The sequence below is a fragment of the Sturnira hondurensis genome, unplaced genomic scaffold, assembly GCF_014824575.4.
Source record: "Sturnira hondurensis isolate 20B ecotype Veracruz unplaced genomic scaffold, ASM1482457v3 Scaffold0004136, whole genome shotgun sequence".
Classification (NCBI taxonomy): domain Eukaryota; kingdom Metazoa; phylum Chordata; class Mammalia; order Chiroptera; family Phyllostomidae; genus Sturnira; species Sturnira hondurensis.
In genome coordinates this window covers 53412294-53433428 of record NW_028076767.1, presented here as the reverse complement: position 1 = coordinate 53433428, position 21135 = coordinate 53412294, and the positions used below count along the sequence as shown (strand labels likewise).

The window sequence follows — 21135 nt, the reverse complement described above, 5'->3', positions numbered from 1 at the left end:
AGGCGAGCAAGTGAGTCAGGAGGATCGGAGGAGGAGCAGTGCAGGTAAAGGAGGAAAAACCACCGCAGGGCCGGAAGCAGAAGCGGGTCTGGTGGGCTTGAGAAACACCCAGGACCGGTCAATGGCTGAAGAAAAGAATCAAGGGAGATAAATCAGAAACATTAAGAGAAGAAGGGGCAGATGATAGGGGGCTTGTGGCCCCAATAATAAGCCCCGTAATAAGACTTGTGAGTGACCTGGAAAACGGAAAACCACGTGGGTTCAGTTAGCCGGGACAAGTAAGTTTATCTGGACTCGGGAGACAGGGCCTACCCGTATCTTCTGTGCAGATGTGGGCTGCAGCAGGGAACAGAGATTTTAGGCACACGCCCAAAGATGTTTATCTTTATGGCTCATATTCACCCACAGCAAGCAAAGACCTGCTCAAAGTGTGACACGCCCTGGCAACTGTGTCAGTGTGACGACGGCACTCCTTAAGAGCGCCCTGCTGGGGAGGGCTAGAAAGTAACAGCCATGCAAATGGAGAGATGAAGGGTGACCTAATTTGCTGTAGTCTGAGATTATTTATAAAGTGTCACCTTCCCATGTCTCACCAACGTGGTGTTCAAATTCCTCCTGCTGGACACTGGTTAGTGGCAGACCCACAGAGGAAACCCTGGTCCAGCGGCAGCAGAAGCCAGACAACCATGAAAGCTATATGGTAAGACTGGGCTCTATAAAGAAAGAGAGCCACTGCTGAATATCTTATAGCCAATATATCACTACTGTCTATGCACACCCAGCAAAGGCCAGTGCTCTCAGACATGCAAAAGAGAGGAGGAAAAGAAACTAACGACTGTGGTATGATGACCTACTTCTGGACAGAGACTGTGCCTTCAAGTCAATTCTGGGACTTTATCAAGGAATTCATCAGGAACTCCCCGGCGACAGAGGATAGACACGTAGCTCACAGGAGGTTTAGAAGCTGGAACCAAGTATCTTAAATTGTGACTTATTAAGCTACCCACACACAGGGGAAATAAGCTTTTATAGCTAAATACATACCCAGGGAAGTTGCTGAATGTACTGTCTTCAAACATTTTTTAAAAAAGAGGGAGAATTCCAAGTGAGAATGGGTATATATTTTTTAAAAACTTTCCTTTTACTACAGATGTTTATCAAGCTAAGATTTGCTGAAAATCACAATTTTGCGTACTTGCTGATTTTAATGTTTACCAATAGTTGGGACATTGTGTATTCACTTATGTCTCTACAGGGCCATGAAGAGAAGGGACCAGATTTTCCTTTGCAATGGAAATGCCATTAGATATCTGAGCACACCCGCATTTCCAAGTGAGTCCCTTTGATAAAAATGGTTGCTGTACAAAATGATAAAAGATGACCAACCAAGAGTCCATCTATTGTGATTTTTTAAAGGGCTGGTCAAACAGAGAGCATGAGAAACATTTATTTATATCTCTTTCCAAAAAAGTTTGAGACTGCTGGCAAAATATAAGCAGTATCATAGGACAAATACATACGGAGTTCAGGATAAAGGGAAAATAAACCCAGGAGTAGAGTTATCACACAGATATGTGAACCAGCATGCAAGGTCTTGCAGAGCTGCCAACGATGGAAGGAAATTTGGCTCAGAAGGTCCTAGTAGTCAAAACAAGAAGGAAATACAACAATTACGAAACTGAGTGCTCATTACAGTAAAAGCAAGTCCAGGGCTCAAGAGAAGTTCCGTGTGCCCCAGTTCTAAGGCCAGAAGGAGCTTCCTTCTGAGGGCCACACCCCAGTGTAATGCCTGGTCAAATGACCACTTGGGACTGAGTACCCTGGCGCTGGTACAGATTCCACAAGGGCCAAAGGCCACGTGGTTAACATATGAGACTCTCTGCTGACCTTGTGGCATCCAGGAACAAAATCCTCACTTCCTGGAACAGTGCTTATCAAGTTAAGCTCTGAAAAGGTGTTTCAGGAGTTCTACCCATTTTTTTCTTTGAATTTTATTTCTTAGCCTTTCAAATATACAAAGGAGGAATGCAAGCAGATACACCGTACAACAAATTTCAACAAGCTCGTAACCGCATCCATATTAAGTTGCTTCAAGTGCAGGCACTGGACAATCGCATCCCTGTACATTTCAACTTCACGTATGTGAGTCAATGATTAGGAAAGCTGTAACTCTACATCGATATTCTGGAAATTCAAGTCTGCACAGGTCCATTCATAAAGAATTGTACAAACAACCTACACACACATCACAGTCAAATAAATCACAGGCCACGAGCAAGTACAACTGGTTGGCATTCTTCCTCACTGACTTAACAGCCAGCTGTACAATACTCAGCTGCCGACCATGTTGAGTCAGGGTGAAGTGACATCATCAAGGCTGATACTTATGTGTTTTAGGTGCTCCTGTTCTGAATTTTGTATCCGTCATAAAGCTTGCGAATAATTGTATGATTTGTAATTCAAAGTCAAAACAAAAAATTTCTGGTCCTTTCCAGCTTCTGGATCAGATTAATTCGAGAAGACACTAAGAACACGACAAAATGAGTTGTTAAAAAATTGTTACCTTTTGCAAGTACCTATGGATGTGAATAAGTATTTTTTCCAATACTGTACAACTAAAATGGAATACAGAAATACTTAGATATGTTAGGTTTTGATACCGAATTGCAACTATCCTCCAGAAGTCCCAATCTCAAATTTTCGAGTTCATCAAAACTGCTTCTTTTCCCTGACAGATTTTACAAATGTTACAAATTTGTATTTATAAAACATATATTAAAAATACTACTTAGAAATATGTGTATGTGTAGTTCTTTTTAAGATTTCATTTGACTGAAGGCTTTTCCACTAAAAAATTACTAAAATCTCCCTGCTGAGGTCATTCTGCTACCAATATAGATATGGAGCCCACGACCCCCTGGAGACTGGGTGGGGCCTGTCCCTGCCAGCACCAAGCCACCTGCCAACAGAGGGCATTCTAACCTAATCACCTAGTCCGATCCCCCTGTAAGCGAACGCAGACAGTGTCCTCCCTCCCGTGTGTGCCATGCCGAGGTTGGGAAGCTCTGTGACGAACAAAAGCGCCGTAAACCCTTCAGGCAATTCTTCAAAAATATTTCTTCCGATGCCTCGATGAGTGCTGGCAGTGGAGAGGACAAAGTTAAATTCTTTGGCAAGGAACTGAAGTTCAGACATTTCATACTCATGACTAAGGGCAGAGTTTTATTCACTCATGAAAAGCAAAGAGGCCAATCAAGTTAGGTGGGTGTCTCAGGAACCCGCCACTGACTAAGTTTGACTCCAAGAAGGTCGGTTAACTTGCTCTGTGCCTCAGCTTCCTGAAGTATATAACATGAAGGGACTAAACCAGAAGTTTTTAACTAGGGTTGACCATCAGCACCTCTTGGAAGCTTTAAAAAATACACAGTGACAACAGTGACATTAGCTAGGAAGCGTTCTGAGTGCTCTACACACATTCACCTATTTCGTCTAGTCCCCACCATAACCCCGTTCTAGGTACTATTATTATCCCGATTTTACAGGCGAAAGAACTGGGGCACAGAGAGGCTGAGATATTTGCCAAAGCGAGTGGCAGAGCCTGGGGGAAGGCGGCAGAGCCCGTGCGCTCCCTAGTACAACTGCATACTGCTTTGGCCCTCTCCACATGGGTCTCTCTGAAGCTTCTGACTCAGAGTCCACTGAGGTGCCTGGGCATGCCAGTTTCAATTCTGGCGAGCACTCCCCGGTAACAGCCACTTGACCAGAAGAGATGCAAAGTTCTGATTCAGCCTGAAGATGAAATGAGTTCAATAAACTTTTTTAATTAAATAAAGGCTCAAATTCTTTTGCCTCAAAAATCTGAGTCAAAATTAAATGAGTTCAGCTTTTAACAGCTAATTGCATGGTATCAACCAAAAAAAGATAATGAATAAAGACATAGTAGGAATAACTTGAAAACAAAACATTATCTAGCCAACTAAGCAAAAGGGCTACACGAGGCCATTTAAATAGGCTAAATACTGGAGCAAAAGCTATGCCTGTAAAGGGGCAATACTATTTTCCTAATTTATAACTTAGACTTGGGGGTGAAGATGAAGCATTTTGGGAAAATCCCTGGAAAGGATCCATGTTGCTGTCCAAATGGGCTGGCAGCCTAATTTGTTTCTAGGATCACAAATGACTGACTCTTTGTTTCATTTAAAGAAACAGTCCTTATGCTTCAGAAAGTGGCCTTTGTAAAGTTGAAAATCTGAAACTATGCATCAGAACTGCTGATACTCCTAAAAATGTTGGTTTTCATACAGGCTCCTTCAATGACATTTGACACTTAATAGAGGCAGGAAGATGCTACAGCATAACGAGAAAATGAGGAAGAAAAGTCATCTGTATTCCATAGCCAATTTAGACAAGTTTAAGCCTGGTATGGCCCCGAGGTCAGTAGGTGCACAGATGGCCAAGAGGAGAAAGAGTCCACGTACCCAGGCAGAGCCATGAACTTGATCTGGCTTGCTTGTGTCATATGTGTACTTCCTCACCAGACATCCCATTTAGAGAAACTCATTCTCTTCTCCTCCTACTCAGTCTCATGGCTCTCTTATAAAATCTCTTTTCAAAAGTCTCTAGTCTGAAACCAAACAATCCTACTAAGGGAGTTGCAAAGCAATTTATTAAACAAAAAGCAATGTAGAAAAAAGGTTAAGCCTCTAAAACTGAACTCTAACAATTTAAGAAAATAATTAAATGTTGGAGGAATATACAGATCTTATTATTGCTGGCCATAAAGGCTATATCAACTGAAAGTTGCTAATACACAGTATTCTAGCTGACAAATAAGTATGTTTAATTACTAGTCTCTTCTCTGTGCTAAAGATTCACCAGTCTGGAATTGATGCATTATTTCTTTCCATTTAATAACCATACCAAAAGCACACAAACTCACAGAGCAAACAAACAGTTATGTAAAAAGCTTCCTGAGAGTGAGAGAGAATTTCCAGGCAAGGATAAAAATAAGCTTTTCCTTCTTATCCCTTTATCTCTGTTAATAATACCAAACTCCCAGTTTCCTAGACTCGAAATGTTATCTCTGAATCATCTTCCTCCTTGGAGCCAGCCTCTCATTCACATTCCATCAAGGGCAAATTTTAAGGCAGTGTGTACCACCTACCTTCCCAGTGAAGTACAAGCCTTCCTCTGGTATTAAAATCCCTCGTGATATTGTCCTACTGAGGACCAGACAGGGCAGGCCAGCCAGGCTCATCCTGGCTTCAAAACTGACCTTCAGCTACTTACCCATCTGAAGACTTAACTCAAGTGCCAAACTTTTCCTGATGCCCCCTATCACATGCAATCCCTCCCTATGTATCTCTCACAGGATAAGTCACACTCTGGTCTTCATGACATGGGAAGTTTATTTTCTGTATAAGTCAAGAACCTCCCCTGAGGTCAGGATATGTGTCTGGTGCAGTGCCTAGCAAAACCAAAGTCATCATGTTTAATAAATAAGGGAATTCACCACTCACCTCTACTTGTTTAATATCTCCTCAAAAGTGGTCTCATACTTTAATCGCATTTATACTTGTAGTAAAGTTGTAATGCTACATTGTGTCCATTATTTTCTAAAGCAATATTGTCTAGATTTGTGAGATAATGATCCTCACCCAAGAGGGAAAGGTAGGGAGAGAGGAAGAGAAACACGGATATGAAAAGAAACATCCATTGGTTGCCTCTCATATGGGTCTGGACCAGGTCCAAACTCTCAAACTAGGCATCTGCCTTGACTGGGAATTGAACCTGTGACCTTTTGGTTTATAGGACAACGCTCCAACTGAGCCACATCAGCTAGGGCTAAAAGAATGTTTCTTTTTTGTATATGCACTAACCCCCTCAGGCATGAAGGAAATGACAAATTGCCTCCTTCTCTATGCTGTGTAGTCTTGTGGAGCTGCACACTACACATCCTACCAGGAGCTTGAGTTTTGTAAAACCAGCTACATTAAAAGGGATTACTTTGTTAGATGTCAGGAAAGACGAGTTTCCCCTTTATCTTCCTGCCTTTACTCTGAGCTTTTGATTCTGTGGGCTATTCAAAAGGACTTAAGGGAAGCTGACTTTTCTAACAAAATTGTGTTCAATCTACCATGTCTGAATGTCTCTTTTAGGGTCCTGGAGAAATGACTCTTTTTGTAGCTTGCGGTAAATGGAGGAGCATGGGTGCTGCTGAGGGAGGCTGAGGATAACGAACAGGCATTCCCAGTACATTGCGGGGGGGGGGTGGGGGGGGTGGGGGGCGGCGCAGAAAGCATAGCGGTTCCAAGCACCGGCTCTGGAGTCAGAGGGTCCGTGGTCACGTCCCTGCGCCCCCATTATCAGCTGCATTATCCCAAGCAATAAGAAACCTATTTCAACTTCATTTTTAAAATATGGATAATACTACTGCTCAGAAAATTGTTCTTAGGATTCACTAATAAAATGCTCGGCACAGTTATGGCACAGGGCAAGCAGCTGACAAAGGTGAACTGCTAGCAGTATGCAGATGTTTGCACACACCATACCGGATTTTTTCACACGCACCAACTATTAAATGAAGGTGGGGAAAGATAAAAGGAGAGGCAGTAGGTTGGTAGGATTCATAGTAACTCAATAAAGAAATTCAAAGTCAAATCAAGCACAACTGCCAAATAAAAATTTTAGAGGCTTTTATTCCTGATACTACCTTCTCCTTCACATAACAGTTAAACACCCCCAAGCTGATGCCACAGAAATCTAAGGTTCATAAGGAACATGAAATGGACATAAAATAAATTCCACCTGCTCTCACAGAGAATGGGAGGATGCTCTTGAAAAATCCTTGTGGTTATGGCCATTACCTTTAGTGCTGGCTTCCCAATGAACTTTTGCTAACCTAATATTAAAACTGGTTTGCCAACAGCTTACGCAGTATTTGGGCATTATTGGGGAGGAGATCTCTTAATCATACCTAGGAATAACAAAAGGAAATGCTCAAGAAAAAGGTCAACTGACAATAAGGAGGGTTGGATAACTCTAAAAATCCTTGCTTATCAGAAGATTTTGCCCTGAGGATAAAATAGATAATAGGCATAACTTAGACTGTCTGTCAAAATACTAAATGCATGCACGCAGTAAATACTTCACAATAATGATTAATACTCAAGGTTTCAACTACTCATGATACCACTGAAAGTCTCTGAGCTATGGTTATTCTAAATTTTGCTGCAGCACGTATATGAATCATGAGCAAAGCAGGGTCCATGACCCAGGACCCACAGTTTGTGGAGGTTTTGCTGTGTATCAGTAACTCTCGAGAAGGAATTAGACAGTGTTAATTTTGATAAACGCCCACCTCCTAATAAAAGCCAACGGACAGTTCTAACGGTAAAAGTGAAGAAAGAGCGAAAGGAGGTCTAAGAAAAAAGATGGTTCTCTATACAAAAGTATGGTGGCTGTGGGGGATTTTTTGGTGCTAAAATTATTTTTGTTAAATTCTGGGATTTCTAAGGCTTCAGACTGTATCTTGGTATGTAAAAGGTCTACTGTAGATAAAATTTCTAATATGCCAGAATTCTTTCCTACCAAGAAGGGAAACGAAGCAATCAATGGACAAGAAAATCATTCTATATAGCTTATTCAAAAGATGAATAGGAAGGTTTAGTTAAATACACTGTTACCCCTAAACTCAAACCTGCCTTTACTTCCACTTCAGAAAAGAAGATCACAAGGATGACGTATTTTGCTTGGTCTGCAACTCACTGCATTTTAATCTGTGCAGATCATTACTGAAATGTTCTACCTGAGGAATTAAGTCACAAATAGTGACTCAATGTTTTGGCTCAGCAGATTATTGGCATGCCTTTTTTAAAGAAGTCTGAAAAATTTCACCCTTTAGATCACTATTCAGTAAAATGCCCAAGATCCTTTGTCTATGCTCTCACTCAGTTATTATGTTAGCAATGTTAGGAAAAGCCAAATCCCAGAAACTATTGCTGTTAGTATTTTGCGTATTGAGAACCTCCTAGATCAATGAAGAATGAACTCCTGAAAGGTAAAAGAAAAACATCTGTAACTTTTTTAAAAATCCTGTTACTTATTATACAAATAAAATCTGTAAGAACCTATATAATAGCAATAAAAGGAAGAAAACGGCATGCATCTTCCACGATCAACAGTGGATGATTTATCATCTTAACTTCACTTTTTGGGAAGATTGCAAAAATTATGGTGGTCAATAAAGAACACTTTTTATTGAATAAGAGAAGAAATACTTTACACTACTCTACATTTTCTGATAACTTTTCTTTTTCTTTCCCTGTCTTTCAAAGGAATCTGAGAAAAATTCGCCAAATACAGTTTTTGGTACTCTTATAAAATTCAATTTTAAAAAACCTAAAATCTCTAATGGCTTTGAATTACAATACTGCTCAGCATGTCCAGACCTCCATGATCTGAGACGCAGCAGCAAAGAGCAAACGCTCTTTCACTGTTGAGCTGAACACGGCACCACCACCATCACACTAAGACACTTCTCCAACTTGCCTGGAAGACAGTGCCTGCAGTAAATTATACCTTTAAGAGAGATCGCCTCCTTTTATCACTTCTAATTTAACCCTACTTCAAGAGCTCCGGGCTTGTTAAGATGCATGGCCTGACTTTGGAATGACGCTAAAGGTAGGCAATAAAATCTATGGTCTGAGTCTTTCATGTCTGTGTAGCTACGAATACTTCAGTGTAGCATCCGTGTGGGGTATGCACATGTGTGTGTTTCTTTTCTAAAATAAATGTAAACTCTGGGTACATTCGGGCTTCTTGAACCGAGTCATTTGGGAATACCTGAATGAACTTGAGTCACCTGGCTCTAAATTAAATTCTCTCTTCAATTTGAAAGTGAAAACCAGATCTCTTTTGGGTGGCATGATTTTTCCTACTTCATCAGAGGATCATTGTTTTGTTCTGAATGTAATGTCCTCATGACATTCATGTAGTTTCTATAAATTCCAAAGGATTTCACGTTCACCTGGAGTTTCAGGATATTGGGTCTGGCAGGCCCATTGTCACTTTCAGAATAAACACCGAAGTTCCCTTACTTGGGTAAAGGTGATTATATTCTTCCTACTAGAATGCCTCCACTTTCAAATTTTACCCTAAAGTAGCCTACCCACTCTGGAATAGAAGGGATGATCATTTTATCCCAGGGCAGAGGAAAAGAAATTTAAACAGATAGATTGCTGAAGAAATTTTAAAGTTATAGCAATACAGAGATATATAAAGACAGAATATAATCATGTCAAGTTGTCCATTTTTCTGATAGTTGCCCCTAATATTTTCCTGTGCTCTTTCTCAGCATAACTCAAGTTTTCCATTTATTCAGAGCTACAACCTTACAGTCATTTTTAATCATGCTCGAGTCCGGATGTTCCTACCTCCCAGACAACCCCGCCCTCGGTGTCCCCAAACGTCTCCCCTTCCCCTGACCTATCACTGCCCTGGGTCGGCCACATCATCTCTCGCCCACGACTCTCCTTCTCCAAGCCAACCTTCCTACCTTCCTAGTTCTGTCAGAATTATCACTCTAAAAGAAAGAAAGAAAGAGAGAAAAAGAGAGAGAGAGAGAGAAACACTGCTTTATACTCCTCTTTCCCAAGGGCTAACTGTTCTGTAACTGAAGAAAAAGTTCTAAACTTTGTAGCTCACTACTCAAGGTACTAACAATACGGCCCCTGGCCCCAACCCACAGCCCACCCTCAGCCACACGTTCCTCTACACCTGCACCCCCCACTCTGGTCACCAGGAGCCCTGGCTAACTAACAATGGCTGAATGACAGCTACGGTCCCCAGAAATCATCTCTGTGCTTTGTAGACACCCAAGCACTCACATCTCTCGGGCTCTTTCTGAGGCCTAGAGGACACAATTATGTTCACCCTGCATGAAATTCTCCCTGTCCTTAAAGGTCACAATGTCGTCTCCTCACTGAAAGCTACGCCAACCCCCGGGCATCAAGGTCAACAAAGCCTTCCTCTGGCTTCTCACTAATTATAACATTTACTCTCTCCTATATCATAGTCAGATTTTTTATGTCTACCTCTGGTGACCTATCTTGCTTTTCTATTTCATCTTTTTAAGAGTGTACTATATTCAAAAGAATAAGGAAACCTGCAGAGAACAGAAAACAAAGGGATAAGAAATGAAAACGTATTGAATATTACAATCAGGGAAACTGATTATATTTCAAAAGCAGTTCCTTTTAATTAATAATAGTCTGTAATACTATAAGCTAGATTTAACTCACATTTGCATTAAAATCATGTTTTATTAACTTAGAAATAAATTATATGGCTATTGAGTAAAAGTGGAAAACATGACCAAGGTTGGTATGGGAATGAGAGAAAGGCTGTATAAAGTAGGAGGACTGGAAATATCTCATTTTGTTTTAATATCAACAGACTATTTCTCTTGTAAAATAAGTTGTTGATACACTGAATTATCGAGACCTTTCATGTGACGTCAATAGGAAGTAACCACTGAGCTTCCTAGACATGGCCAACAGAGACACACACGTTTGCTCCCAACGGCAAACCAGGAAGAACTGAAAACCAAACTTGCATACAGACATTGCTTTTAAATCTTCAGAAGGGAGAGTTAGAATGCAAAATTTTTTCCATGCAATGGTCATAGTTATGACAAGAGGTAACTCAGGCGTGGGCCTCCAGAGGCTGACACTAGTCTTCTGCAAGCGCCCTACCCACCCCGCCCAACAATAAGCCTCAAGGAGCCGGAGACGGGGGTTATGCTAACATAACCTACTTCTCTAGCTTCCCCAGCGCTCAAGCTAAGAATGTGTTTTCTTTTGCTCCTCAGTTTTACATGTAGGATTACGTACAATTTAAGTTTATTCTGGTAGTTAGGATTTTGAGGAACACAGGCACGGGGAGACTAATGTTTGTTCAATGACAACTGTGTTCTAGGCGGCAAACTGGTTGCTTATATTGGGTTGGCCAAAATGTTTGTTTAGTATTTTCTGTAAAATAAGAAACACATTTTTCATTTTCACCAATAACTTGATTGGATTGGTTATTTTGAGTATGTCGGCTATTTTGAGTATGTTGGCTATCCTCCCATGTGGTATAATGTCGATTGTTCTCAATTAATGTCTCGATTTGATAGCTATTAACTTCAAATGATCTACCTGATTGTGGAGCTTCATCCAGTGAGAAATCTCCAGCACAAACTTCACAAACCACTTTTGACACATTCCATCAGTCACAGCACCTTCTCCATACACTGCACAAATCTCTTTTTTGTGTTTCAGTTGCATTTTCACCTTTCTTGAAATAATAAAGTATGCTTTATTTTCTTCCATCTTCAATATTAAAATGCCTACACAAAAATTTACCAATTTTGATGACTTAAAAAAAAACCACGCAAACATGACAGCTGCCACAATACAGTCAAACAAAACTGTTTCAAATGAAGTTAAAGAAAACTAAGCACTACTAGAGCCATCTTACAGAAACAGACAAACTCTTTGACCAACCCAATCACAACCTATTGATATCAGCATTATTTCGCTCATTTTCCAGGCTCTCCGCTGAGAATCAGGTATGTGCCTAGCTCTGGGGCACCAAAAACCTGCCTCACTGACCACCATGATTTTATAATGTAGGTGAAAAATCTGTGAAGACTCTACGCTGTCCCAGACAAGCTGCTAAATAATGTGTAGGCACTTGGAAAGCAGGAATGTATGGAAATAAGATGCTGACTGCAACACATGAAAAGAAATAAGCAGAATTAATGTGGTACAAGCATGAGGAGGCTAGGTGAGCTCAGACTCGCCTTGAAGAGTCAAGAAAGGGACATGGAGAGGCTCCTGAGGTGCGGCAGCAGCAGGAGCAAACGGTGCCCACCTGTTATGCCGTAGGAAGTGAGGGAGGAACCACCCAATTCTTTTGGCAAAGGGAAGGAAGAAAAAAAAGCCAGTGAAGAAGCTACAGAACTTGGTGACTAAGAGGACACTGGAAATAGTCCACAACTGCTCCACAACTTCAAGATGAGGAGAGTGAACCTGAAAAAATGACAGCCTAGAGAGGAAGGAGAGCATGTTTAATGTGAGGTGCTATTAGTAGAGAGTAACCCTATGACAGATGGGGCTCCAGATGAACAGGCCAAAAAAACTGATACCAAAAAAGCAAGAGTTGAGGCGGAAAAGCGGATGAGAGGGAAAAGCCAGAGCAAATAAGGGAGACAGAAGATGCCCTCACAGTTTCGGTCGAGAACTTGAAGGCAAAATGCAAAGGGTTAAGGTGGCAAGAAAATGGAAGCAATAAAAGCCTTCAACTCATTTTTCCAGAAAATTCACATAAGATGTTTGAATGAGAGAAACAGAATGGTAACAAAGTCAAGTACAGTATTTGTTTGACTTTACAGAAGGGAGAGAGTTAAGAACACCTGAAGGTTAAAGGGCAGCAGATTAATCCTTTCCGTTTCGTAGATTATTCTATTCTCTAAACTTGATTGTTAACTGCACTGATGTACTTTTTTTCCCCCGAGTGATGTGGGAGAGAGAAACATGGATTTGCTGTTCCACTTACTTATGCATTCATTGGTTGAGTCTTCTATGTGCTCTGACTGAGCATCAAACACACGACCTGGATGTATCAGGACATCAGGACGATGCTCTGACCACCTGAGTTGCGCAGCCCATGCTGATGTACATTTTTTGAGTAGATAATTTCTTAGATACAAGAAGCAAAGTTGCGTCAGTCAGGAGTAGTCACGATGTCCCAACAAGACTTCTCATACACATTTCATAATTTAGAAGTTAGCTAGAGATGGTCAGATTCCATCATCAAAGGCTCCTAGAAAATGTATCTCCTGTCAATCTATATCACCTTGCCACCATTACCACGGTCACACCCATGTCCGGTCCTTGATGCTACCCACCTTCTTCCTTCACCTAAACACAGAGCTGCCTTCCTCTCCAAGTAACCACAATGATCCACACTTCCCAGTCTCTCTCTGACCGGGCTGAGGCTGCTTCTCCACTGCCATCTCTTTCTAACTTGTCATCTCTTGTGTCATTACAATGTCAACTTTTTCACTGACACTTCTTACACAGTAACATCTGCATACTCTACTTGCAACAGAGCTTTCTAAAAATATCTTTTGTTTTCCTCTTCAGTTTTCACAATCTTCATGCCAGTCTTGCCTTTAGACCTCAAGCACTGTCTGTTTGGGATTGGGTCATTATTCCATACATCTAGTCCATCTTCCTGTTAGATAACCCTCTGAAACACCCAAGTCCCCTGGGGATCCAAATTGCTTATTTCAATAGTTTCCCTGCAATCCATGTGCAGTCAGGTTAATTTGTGATTACTAAACTTTTATTTCTAGAATGTTTTTCTATTTTAAAGCTATGAATTTATACTTACCTTTTCTGAGAAGTTTCTGATACTTGCTTTTCTAAAAATCTCTACCTCTACTGGGTTTTTTTAAGTACTAAGATGAGCTACCTTCCCATAAAGTTCTTGTAATTTCTGTGTCACTAACTAGTTATTCTTTACTGGCAACAATTAAATCCAAAACAGGAATGCCATTTTTCGCTCTCTCTCCACCCATCCTGAGACACCAAATTGTCAGCAAGTCAAATCTCGTATTCATGAGACGCTCCGTGTTAAGGAACGAAGGTTTCCGCAGATGCTGACACAGAGTCCCCTCTCACTGTGTATCTGACTGTGCAGCACAGGTCAAGACAACTGTCACTGGAGCTAAACGTCACTGGGTTTTACAAATGAAAGGGGAGAGAGTGCTACTGGTAACAGCAGAGAAAGTGTTGTTTACACCCCTTAAGAAAAACCACAACCTCAAAGAGACTAACAACAAAAAAGGAACAATTTTCTAGAAAAAATGATTGAATGCTCTTCTGCATTTGGAATATGATTTGGTTCAATAAAAAATGCGACAATTTTAAAAATGCATAGCTACTGTATATAAAACATGACATCACTCTATTATTTTATGCTTATTTATCTCCCTGACGTTAAAACTCACATGATTCAAAACTAGTTAAGGAACAATTTGCCACCTGAGATTCTTTCCCCTACTCTTATACATCAAGAATTTGAGGGTTAGCTCCATTCTTCTGTTTCCTACAGAGTTCTATTTTTCGTTCCTTAGACTTTGGCCCATTCTATCTACCTGTAATTATGCTGCAAAAGCAGAGGAAGACGCCAGCCAAGGCCAGCAGCAGACAAGAGAGCAATGGCCTATTTGTGGTCTCGAACAGCTGCGAAGAGGGCCGGGTGTGCCTGGCAAAGTTCCCCCTGACTCTGGGGCTGGGTGTGGCAAACCCTAAGTGCCAGACTTGCTTTCAGAACAGAACAGTATCGTCCCCCACCCCCCCACCCCCGCGCACAGGACATTATTTCACCGTCCTGGAAGCAAGGGGTGGCTGTTGAAGTCCAAGGGGTGATCCCAAGAGCAACAGGCAAAGCACAGGGACGGAGCTCAGAGGAGTGTCTGCAGAGCTCCCGGGATCCTACAGAACCATGCCACGGCCCCACCCTTCCCTCTGAAAATGGAACGAAGCGAAGCCACCACCGCCTCCTCATGGAAGGCCAGACTTACTTTTAGTTCCAAGTAAATTTTGAAAAAAATTGTTCTTCAAATAAGAAGTAATAGATCTAATTATTTTACCCAGGACAACAAAAACAAGATGCTATTAACCAGATGTTTAGACCTGGGAACATTTTTTCAGGGGACAGGACGTAGTCCTAGCGAACGTTTTCTTTCCCAGTCATGTAAAATTCCTTCTATGAAGGACCGTTACTGTCTTTGGATAAATAAAAGATGCTGCTGTATGTGTGTGCTTTTGTAGAGAAGCTCAAAGTGATTAAAGGGTTTTAAGTCTTTATATAATTACTTTTGCACTGTACAGCACTTCCGGCTCCTTGGTTTAAATGTAATGGTGGCAAAATAGTGTATTTATCAAGCTGACTATTAGACTATTAGACTATTTATTAATAGTCTATTTATCAAGAACATTAGCAAAGAATACAAATTTACTTTGGAACTTCATATACGTGTGCATATTTCTTCACAAGACTCAGAAACGGTGGTGGTGAGAACAGAACTAGGAATGTGAGGAACAAGAATTCCCAGAGAGATGACGGTGAACAACTCAGAAGTACAGGGGGCTAATGAAGACAGACTACCATCTCCTGGCTGGAATTAAGAATTCTATACACATTTAGGATAAGGGTTGACAGTAACTACCTTTCCAAGAAATAGACAACTACAGTTTCTATTATTATGAGATAGATTGGCACCCTAGAAGTGCTTCCACCCAAAACATAACCACTCCTCCGAAGGATCTAGGCATTAGTTTTTAAATAATTCACACTGTTCTTCTCATATGCCAATAAAGTCAAATTCTACTGAGAAAATGCTCCAACTTATTTTGTTATATGGGCTGAGTGAATAAGCGTCCAAGGATCTGAACGTTGGAAACGCTGTCACTGTGCCGATAATGAGGATTCACAGATTTGTCTTGTGCTGAACTTCTCTTATAACACCATTTATATCACTCCACAATATGATCAAAGAAACATTTAGCAGCTAAAAACAACGAGAGCCAATGCTACTCACGGCTGGCACAGCTTGACCAGGTCCTGGTCTGTGGTGTTGGGAGGCAGCCCCCGGATGTAGAGGTTCGTTTTGCTTAGCTGATCCCATCCTGAGTTGCTACTGCTGCTACTGTTGTTATTACTGCTGGTGGTGCTGGGGCTGGGAGGGGCCATGGGGTGGGCTGGGACCAGAGACTGCAGAAAGACAGAGACGGGCATTAGCAGAACTCTAGGTGGCAGGTATTGGGCACCATTCAGAAGCTGTTTGGTCTCCAAAATAAAATGGGGTCACCGAGATATAAATACAGATTATCCTAAGGTACTTTAAAGTAGAAATTTTAACTTACATTTTAAAAAAAACCTGTTCATTTCACAGAAAACAAAAACAAAAAACTCTCCCCTTCAACACAAAACTAAGTAGAATCTTCACTCTGTGCACCTTAAGTATGACTGAATTTATGTTAAGATTAATTTATTCACAGGTTTTAAGGAACATGTCTACTCAACATTAACTTGCATGAAGTTATGCAGCAATATCATTTTAATATACAGTAATTTAGAAATCACTAGGCTTTTGAAAAGGTTTTCAAAATCTGAAGAACATCTGATTGGAAGTTGCTGATAAATTTTATTCAGACGACTTGGGGGGGGGGAGCGGTAAAGTGATTTTAGTCTTCAAGGGTGAGAAAGTTGGAGTTCAATCAAGACGCTCAAATTAGCAAACTTCACCTAGTCTTGGGACAGGCGTCAATCTTCACGGAGACATCTGGGTAAGATTTACAGGTGTGCTGCCTTTCGATCCGGCTAACCTTGTGAAACTTAACCCCTGTGAGAATGGTGGGGTATCTGGAAACCTTCCCAGGCTTTGCAGCAACCAGCATCTTTTGTAAAGCCTGCAACCAAGGGCTCAGTGTGGTTTCACGGTCAGCAGCCACCTTGGAAGAATGTCTGAAATCGTACTCACGCCAGATAATTCTGTTAACCAATCAAAAGCAACCACAGTCTCTGTCCCTAGGCCACACACATCTTAGGAGGAAGTTCAATGGCTCAGTTTGAGATGGACATGAACACACCCTGAAGTCTTCTTACAGCAAATGCTCAGCTTCACAGCAGAACATAACTTTTCTCACCTCACAGATTCTAATCAATAAATATACTTAGCTAAGGACATTACTTAGATTAAGTAATAGTTTGAAAACATAAAATTCAATGGACATTCAACATAAACTTTAAATCTTACAGCTTGATTTTTACAGTAAAAAAAAAAAAAGAAAATTAGGCATCTCTAAGACACAATTAAATTTCACCTTAGAAAGTTCAAAAAGCAGACCTCTGCAATAAATGTAACCTTGTGCACCTTGTCAGTAATGTCAACCATCCGTGATGATACCCGGCCCTGCACCCGGTTTCCGCCATGCCCACCCGGTACTTCCCAGTCTCCCACTGCACCGGGAGCCTCGTCAGCCTGACAGGCAACCACTTCTCCACGTTCTATACTATGCAGATTCTACTTCTCACTGCCCAGGGACCCTGCTATAATCGTTATGTCCAAACACCAATTTACCTCAAGAGGTTCTCTTTTAGAAGCAAAGTACCAAGATGCATTAACAACAGTAATGTATAAGTGAAGGCTGAACTTGAACTGGGAACATCAGTATTGCTTAACCCAAGAAAAAAATCTGCCTGAGATCATATCCTATCAAGTGTTTTTGATTTATGCCCTTAAGAAGCAGTCAAACTTATTCTTTCCTCCCATCTCCAGCTTTCCCTAAGGGATAACAAATCTGATTTTCTACAACTAAAACCGCAGACCCCCCACTCATGCCACACAGAGGCTTGTGTTTCTTCTCCAAAGTCACTCAATACATCTGCTAGTTGCTACCTGAAATTAGCCAGGCATGCCCTACTTCGCACTTCAGTTAACAGAGGTGCTGGATAGTAACACACAGTTGTCTCCCGCCCCAAAAACTTGTCGATGTAGACAGAACTGGGAAACTGTGCGTTTTTTCTTAAATCATTTTGGACGAATGTCTGAGAACCCATCCTTGCCACAAGCTGTGTCCTCACAGCAGGACCCGTGGTGTTTGGTGCAGCTGGCAGAGGCTGAAATGTGGTCACCTGAGGTTAAGACGTGGAGAAGTCTGGGAGGAGCCGTGGATCAGGTCTACCCCAGCCTCTCAGTGGGATTACACTAACACAAAGCAAGGGCCTAAGCACACATTTTAAAGACAGTATTCCTAGTCTCCACCAGCTCTAACCTCTGCTTTGCTCTGGGATAGAAAGTTAAGGGCTGGGTGTGGACCTGCACATTAAAAGAAACATTTGAGGGTATACTTTATTTGGATTTTGTGTGGACATGAAGGTAGTAGGTTTTTATTTATGTATTTTTTATATTTTATTGATTATACCATTACAGTTGTTCTATTCCCCCCTTCATTCCCCTTCACCCACACACTCCCTCCCCCACCATTCTCCCCCCTTAGTTTATAACCACGTGTCTCGAGTTCTTTAGATTCTATATTTCCCCTACTATTCTTGCCCTTCCCCCTATCTATTTTCTACCTACCGTCTATGCTATTTTCTGTACCTTCTCCCCCCTTCTCCTCCTCCCACTCCCCTGTTGCTAACCCTCCATGTGTTCTTCATTTCTATGGTTCCACTCCTGATCTAGCTGTCCTCTTGGTTTGCTTTTGTTTTAGGTGTGGTTGTTAATAACTGTGAGTTTGCTGTCCTTTCACTGTTAATATTTTTCATCTTCTTTTTCTTATATAAGTCCCTTTAGCATTTCATATAATAAGGGTGATGATGAACTCCTTGAACTTGACCTTATCTGAGAAGTACTTTATCTGTCCTTCCATTCTAAATGAACGCTTTGCTGGATAAAGCAATCTTGGCTGTAGGTCTTTGGATTTCATAACTTGGAATACTTCTTTCCAGCCCCTTCTTATTTGTTCAAATAAGTTTTCCACTCCTGGCTGTTTCTTTCCCCCTTCTGGTACCCCTATAATCTGGATGTTGGAACGTTTAAAGATGTCCTGGAGGTTCCTAAGCCTCTCCTCATTTTTTTGAATTCTCATTTCTTCATTCCTTTCTGGTTGGATGTTTTGTTCTTCCTTCTGGTCCATTCCATTGATTCGAGTCCCAGTTTCCTTTCCATCACTATTGGTTTCCTGTGCATCTCCCTTCATTTCAAGTAGTTTAGCCTTCATATGTTCCTCTAATTTGTGACTATAATCAACCAGTTCTGTGAGCATCTTGATAAACAGTGTCTTGAACTGTGCATCTGAGAGGCTGGCAATCTCTTGGTTGCTTAGAGTTATCAGCTCTGGGACTTTGAGTTCTTCTTGTGCCATCTTTTGGGCTGTTCATGCCTGTTACGTAGCAGGATAGGAGCCCTAGGTCTTCATCAGAGCAGGGCAACTCAGTCACTGGGTTGTGTGTGACGCTGTATGTGGGGGCAGGGTCAACGAGGAGCAATCGCGTCCCGTCTGCCGCCTCCCCGCCGATGCCACAGGTGGTGCAGCTGCCACTGTCACCGGGGCCTACGCGTTTTGTCCCACTGCACGCGAGTGTGCCACCGCCGTCAGCCCTCCACCACTGTGTTTGCCTTCTGGGGCCTTCGTGGTCTGTCTCACTGTGTGCGAATGTGCGACCGTGGTTAGTGTGCCCCGCACCCCGACTGGTTCCGGGCTACCTGCACGCCAAGGTCAGGGGATCCTTCCGGCCCGACCCAACTCCACTGCTGGCTCCGCCCCTCTTACCCTCCCGGTTGAATGGTTCGTTGTCGTCGGACTTCCGTATAATTCAATTTTCTGTTCTTTGGCTGTGTCTTTGTTCTCCAAACCTTTGTTGTATTCAAACTTGGTTGTGGGAGAAGGCACAGTGTTTCCACCTATGCCTCCATCTTGGCGGAAGTCCCTTTATTTATGTATTTACTTTTGGCCTAAATAGAAGCATGATTTTCATCTCAGAATTTACCCAGCTGACTTAATAGATCTTTGACAGACCTCTATACTTATTACAGTAATATTTTCCAACTCTGGAAAGTGGGTGGGGAGCAAATACAGACTGTCCCTTACTGCTTTCCCTCTGGTTTGTCCTAAGGGGAAAAAATCTCCTGGTATGCAGATCCCAGGTGGGAAAGAGGGGTTTCTGAATATACCCTGAGGACAACGACTGGCCTCTGGTGAATCCTATATGGAACAGGTTCAAATTCAAATGTTATCCTCATAGCAACTACTTCTCATAACTAGCTGAGACAGAGAAAGATCGGAGAGAGAGAAGCATTCAGTTTCTCCAGGTGGTCAATTTCTCATATCCTGGTGCAGAAAACTTTTTCATCAAAGATTAAGCTTTAGAATTGTTGAAATTAAAAATTTAAGTCCTGATGAAGACTGTGCCCATCCTTCCCACACCCTGGTTACTAAATTCAAGTTTCTCTCACATGCGACAGTTAATACCATCAGTGGCTATAGGTTCCTAAGAAAAAGAGTCAAAGGCATCTTTCAGCTAATTTAATGAGCAGTCAGCCTGTGTGTGTGTTTAACAAAGTTAGCTTGGTTTTTAAAAATTTGCCTTACTATCTTTTCATTAACAAAAAAATTCTGCAAACAGCTTTTGAATGCTACAGCATATTAAGGCAGAACAGAGTCAGCATTTTAGGAAAGCTCAACTTAACCAGCAAAGAAACCTTCACTCCCAGACTGAAATGTACTGACGTGTCTTTACAACTTCAGGACTCGGAAAAACTCAAAGTAACTACACTTTGTAGTTATATCTCAACAGCACACATGTTAAATTTTAAAAAACGAAAGGAAGCAAAAGTTTACAAAGGGCCAACTTTTGACCGAACTCTATTTTCATCACTGATTGTCCTTTTACATTTTGCCTCTCCAAGTCCCTAAGCTGCCCTAGAATTTGAAAAGACACCTCTCCCTCCCCCCTGTCCTTGGATGATGCTTGTAACTAATTTACATAAATTCGAAGGAGTTAAAGGACTGGGTGGCTAGAATACCACAGTGAAGAGCACCCGTCCCAGTACCAGCAGTCTATCTCAGCCTCCTCTAGTCTGGTTTCACTGCTTCCGGTCTTGGTCTTGTCGTCAGGCTACGTATCAAAGTCATCCATCCAAAGGCAGGGAAGCAAGCTAACTCAGTTTTCACGTCCACATTTATCTGGGCTTAACTGGCATGCCATAGTTGACAGAAAAACAAAGTCAGTGGTAAATAAATGGGGTGGCTGGCCCTCTCGGCACTCCCTGCACGAGTGGGCATGGGCCCCAGCAGGAAGACTGCTCGTCAGCAATCGGGGAGGACTTCCTGTGTGGACAGTCCCATGTTTCCATGGCGGTGGGGCAGGAAGGCCAGCTCGCCTCCTACACTGAAAGACAGAACGACCAACAACAGGCATGTGACAATGACACAGAATAAACCTTTCCCTCTCTGTCACATCACACCCCACCCCAGCACCATAATATGCACTCTCTTCTATATAAATGCGAGT

The 21135-nt window shown here is 41.8% G+C and overlaps 1 protein-coding gene across 8 annotated transcripts in view; it reads right to left on the bottom strand.

The window, feature by feature from the left end:
- The window catches only part of RBMS1 (RNA binding motif single stranded interacting protein 1), a 210455-nt gene that overhangs the window by 75615 nt on the left and 113705 nt on the right, over positions 1-21135 (bottom strand). For 6 of the 8 annotated variants that reach the window (XM_037044601.1, XM_037044596.1, XM_037044599.1 and 3 more), the window contains exon 2: positions 15656-15831. In XM_037044601.1, coding sequence (XP_036900496.1) covers positions 15656-15831 — 176 coding nt within the window. The remainder of the gene's footprint in view (positions 1-15655; positions 15832-21135) is intronic. The other 2 variants (XM_037044597.1, XM_037044600.1) reach the window with 1 other exon arrangement.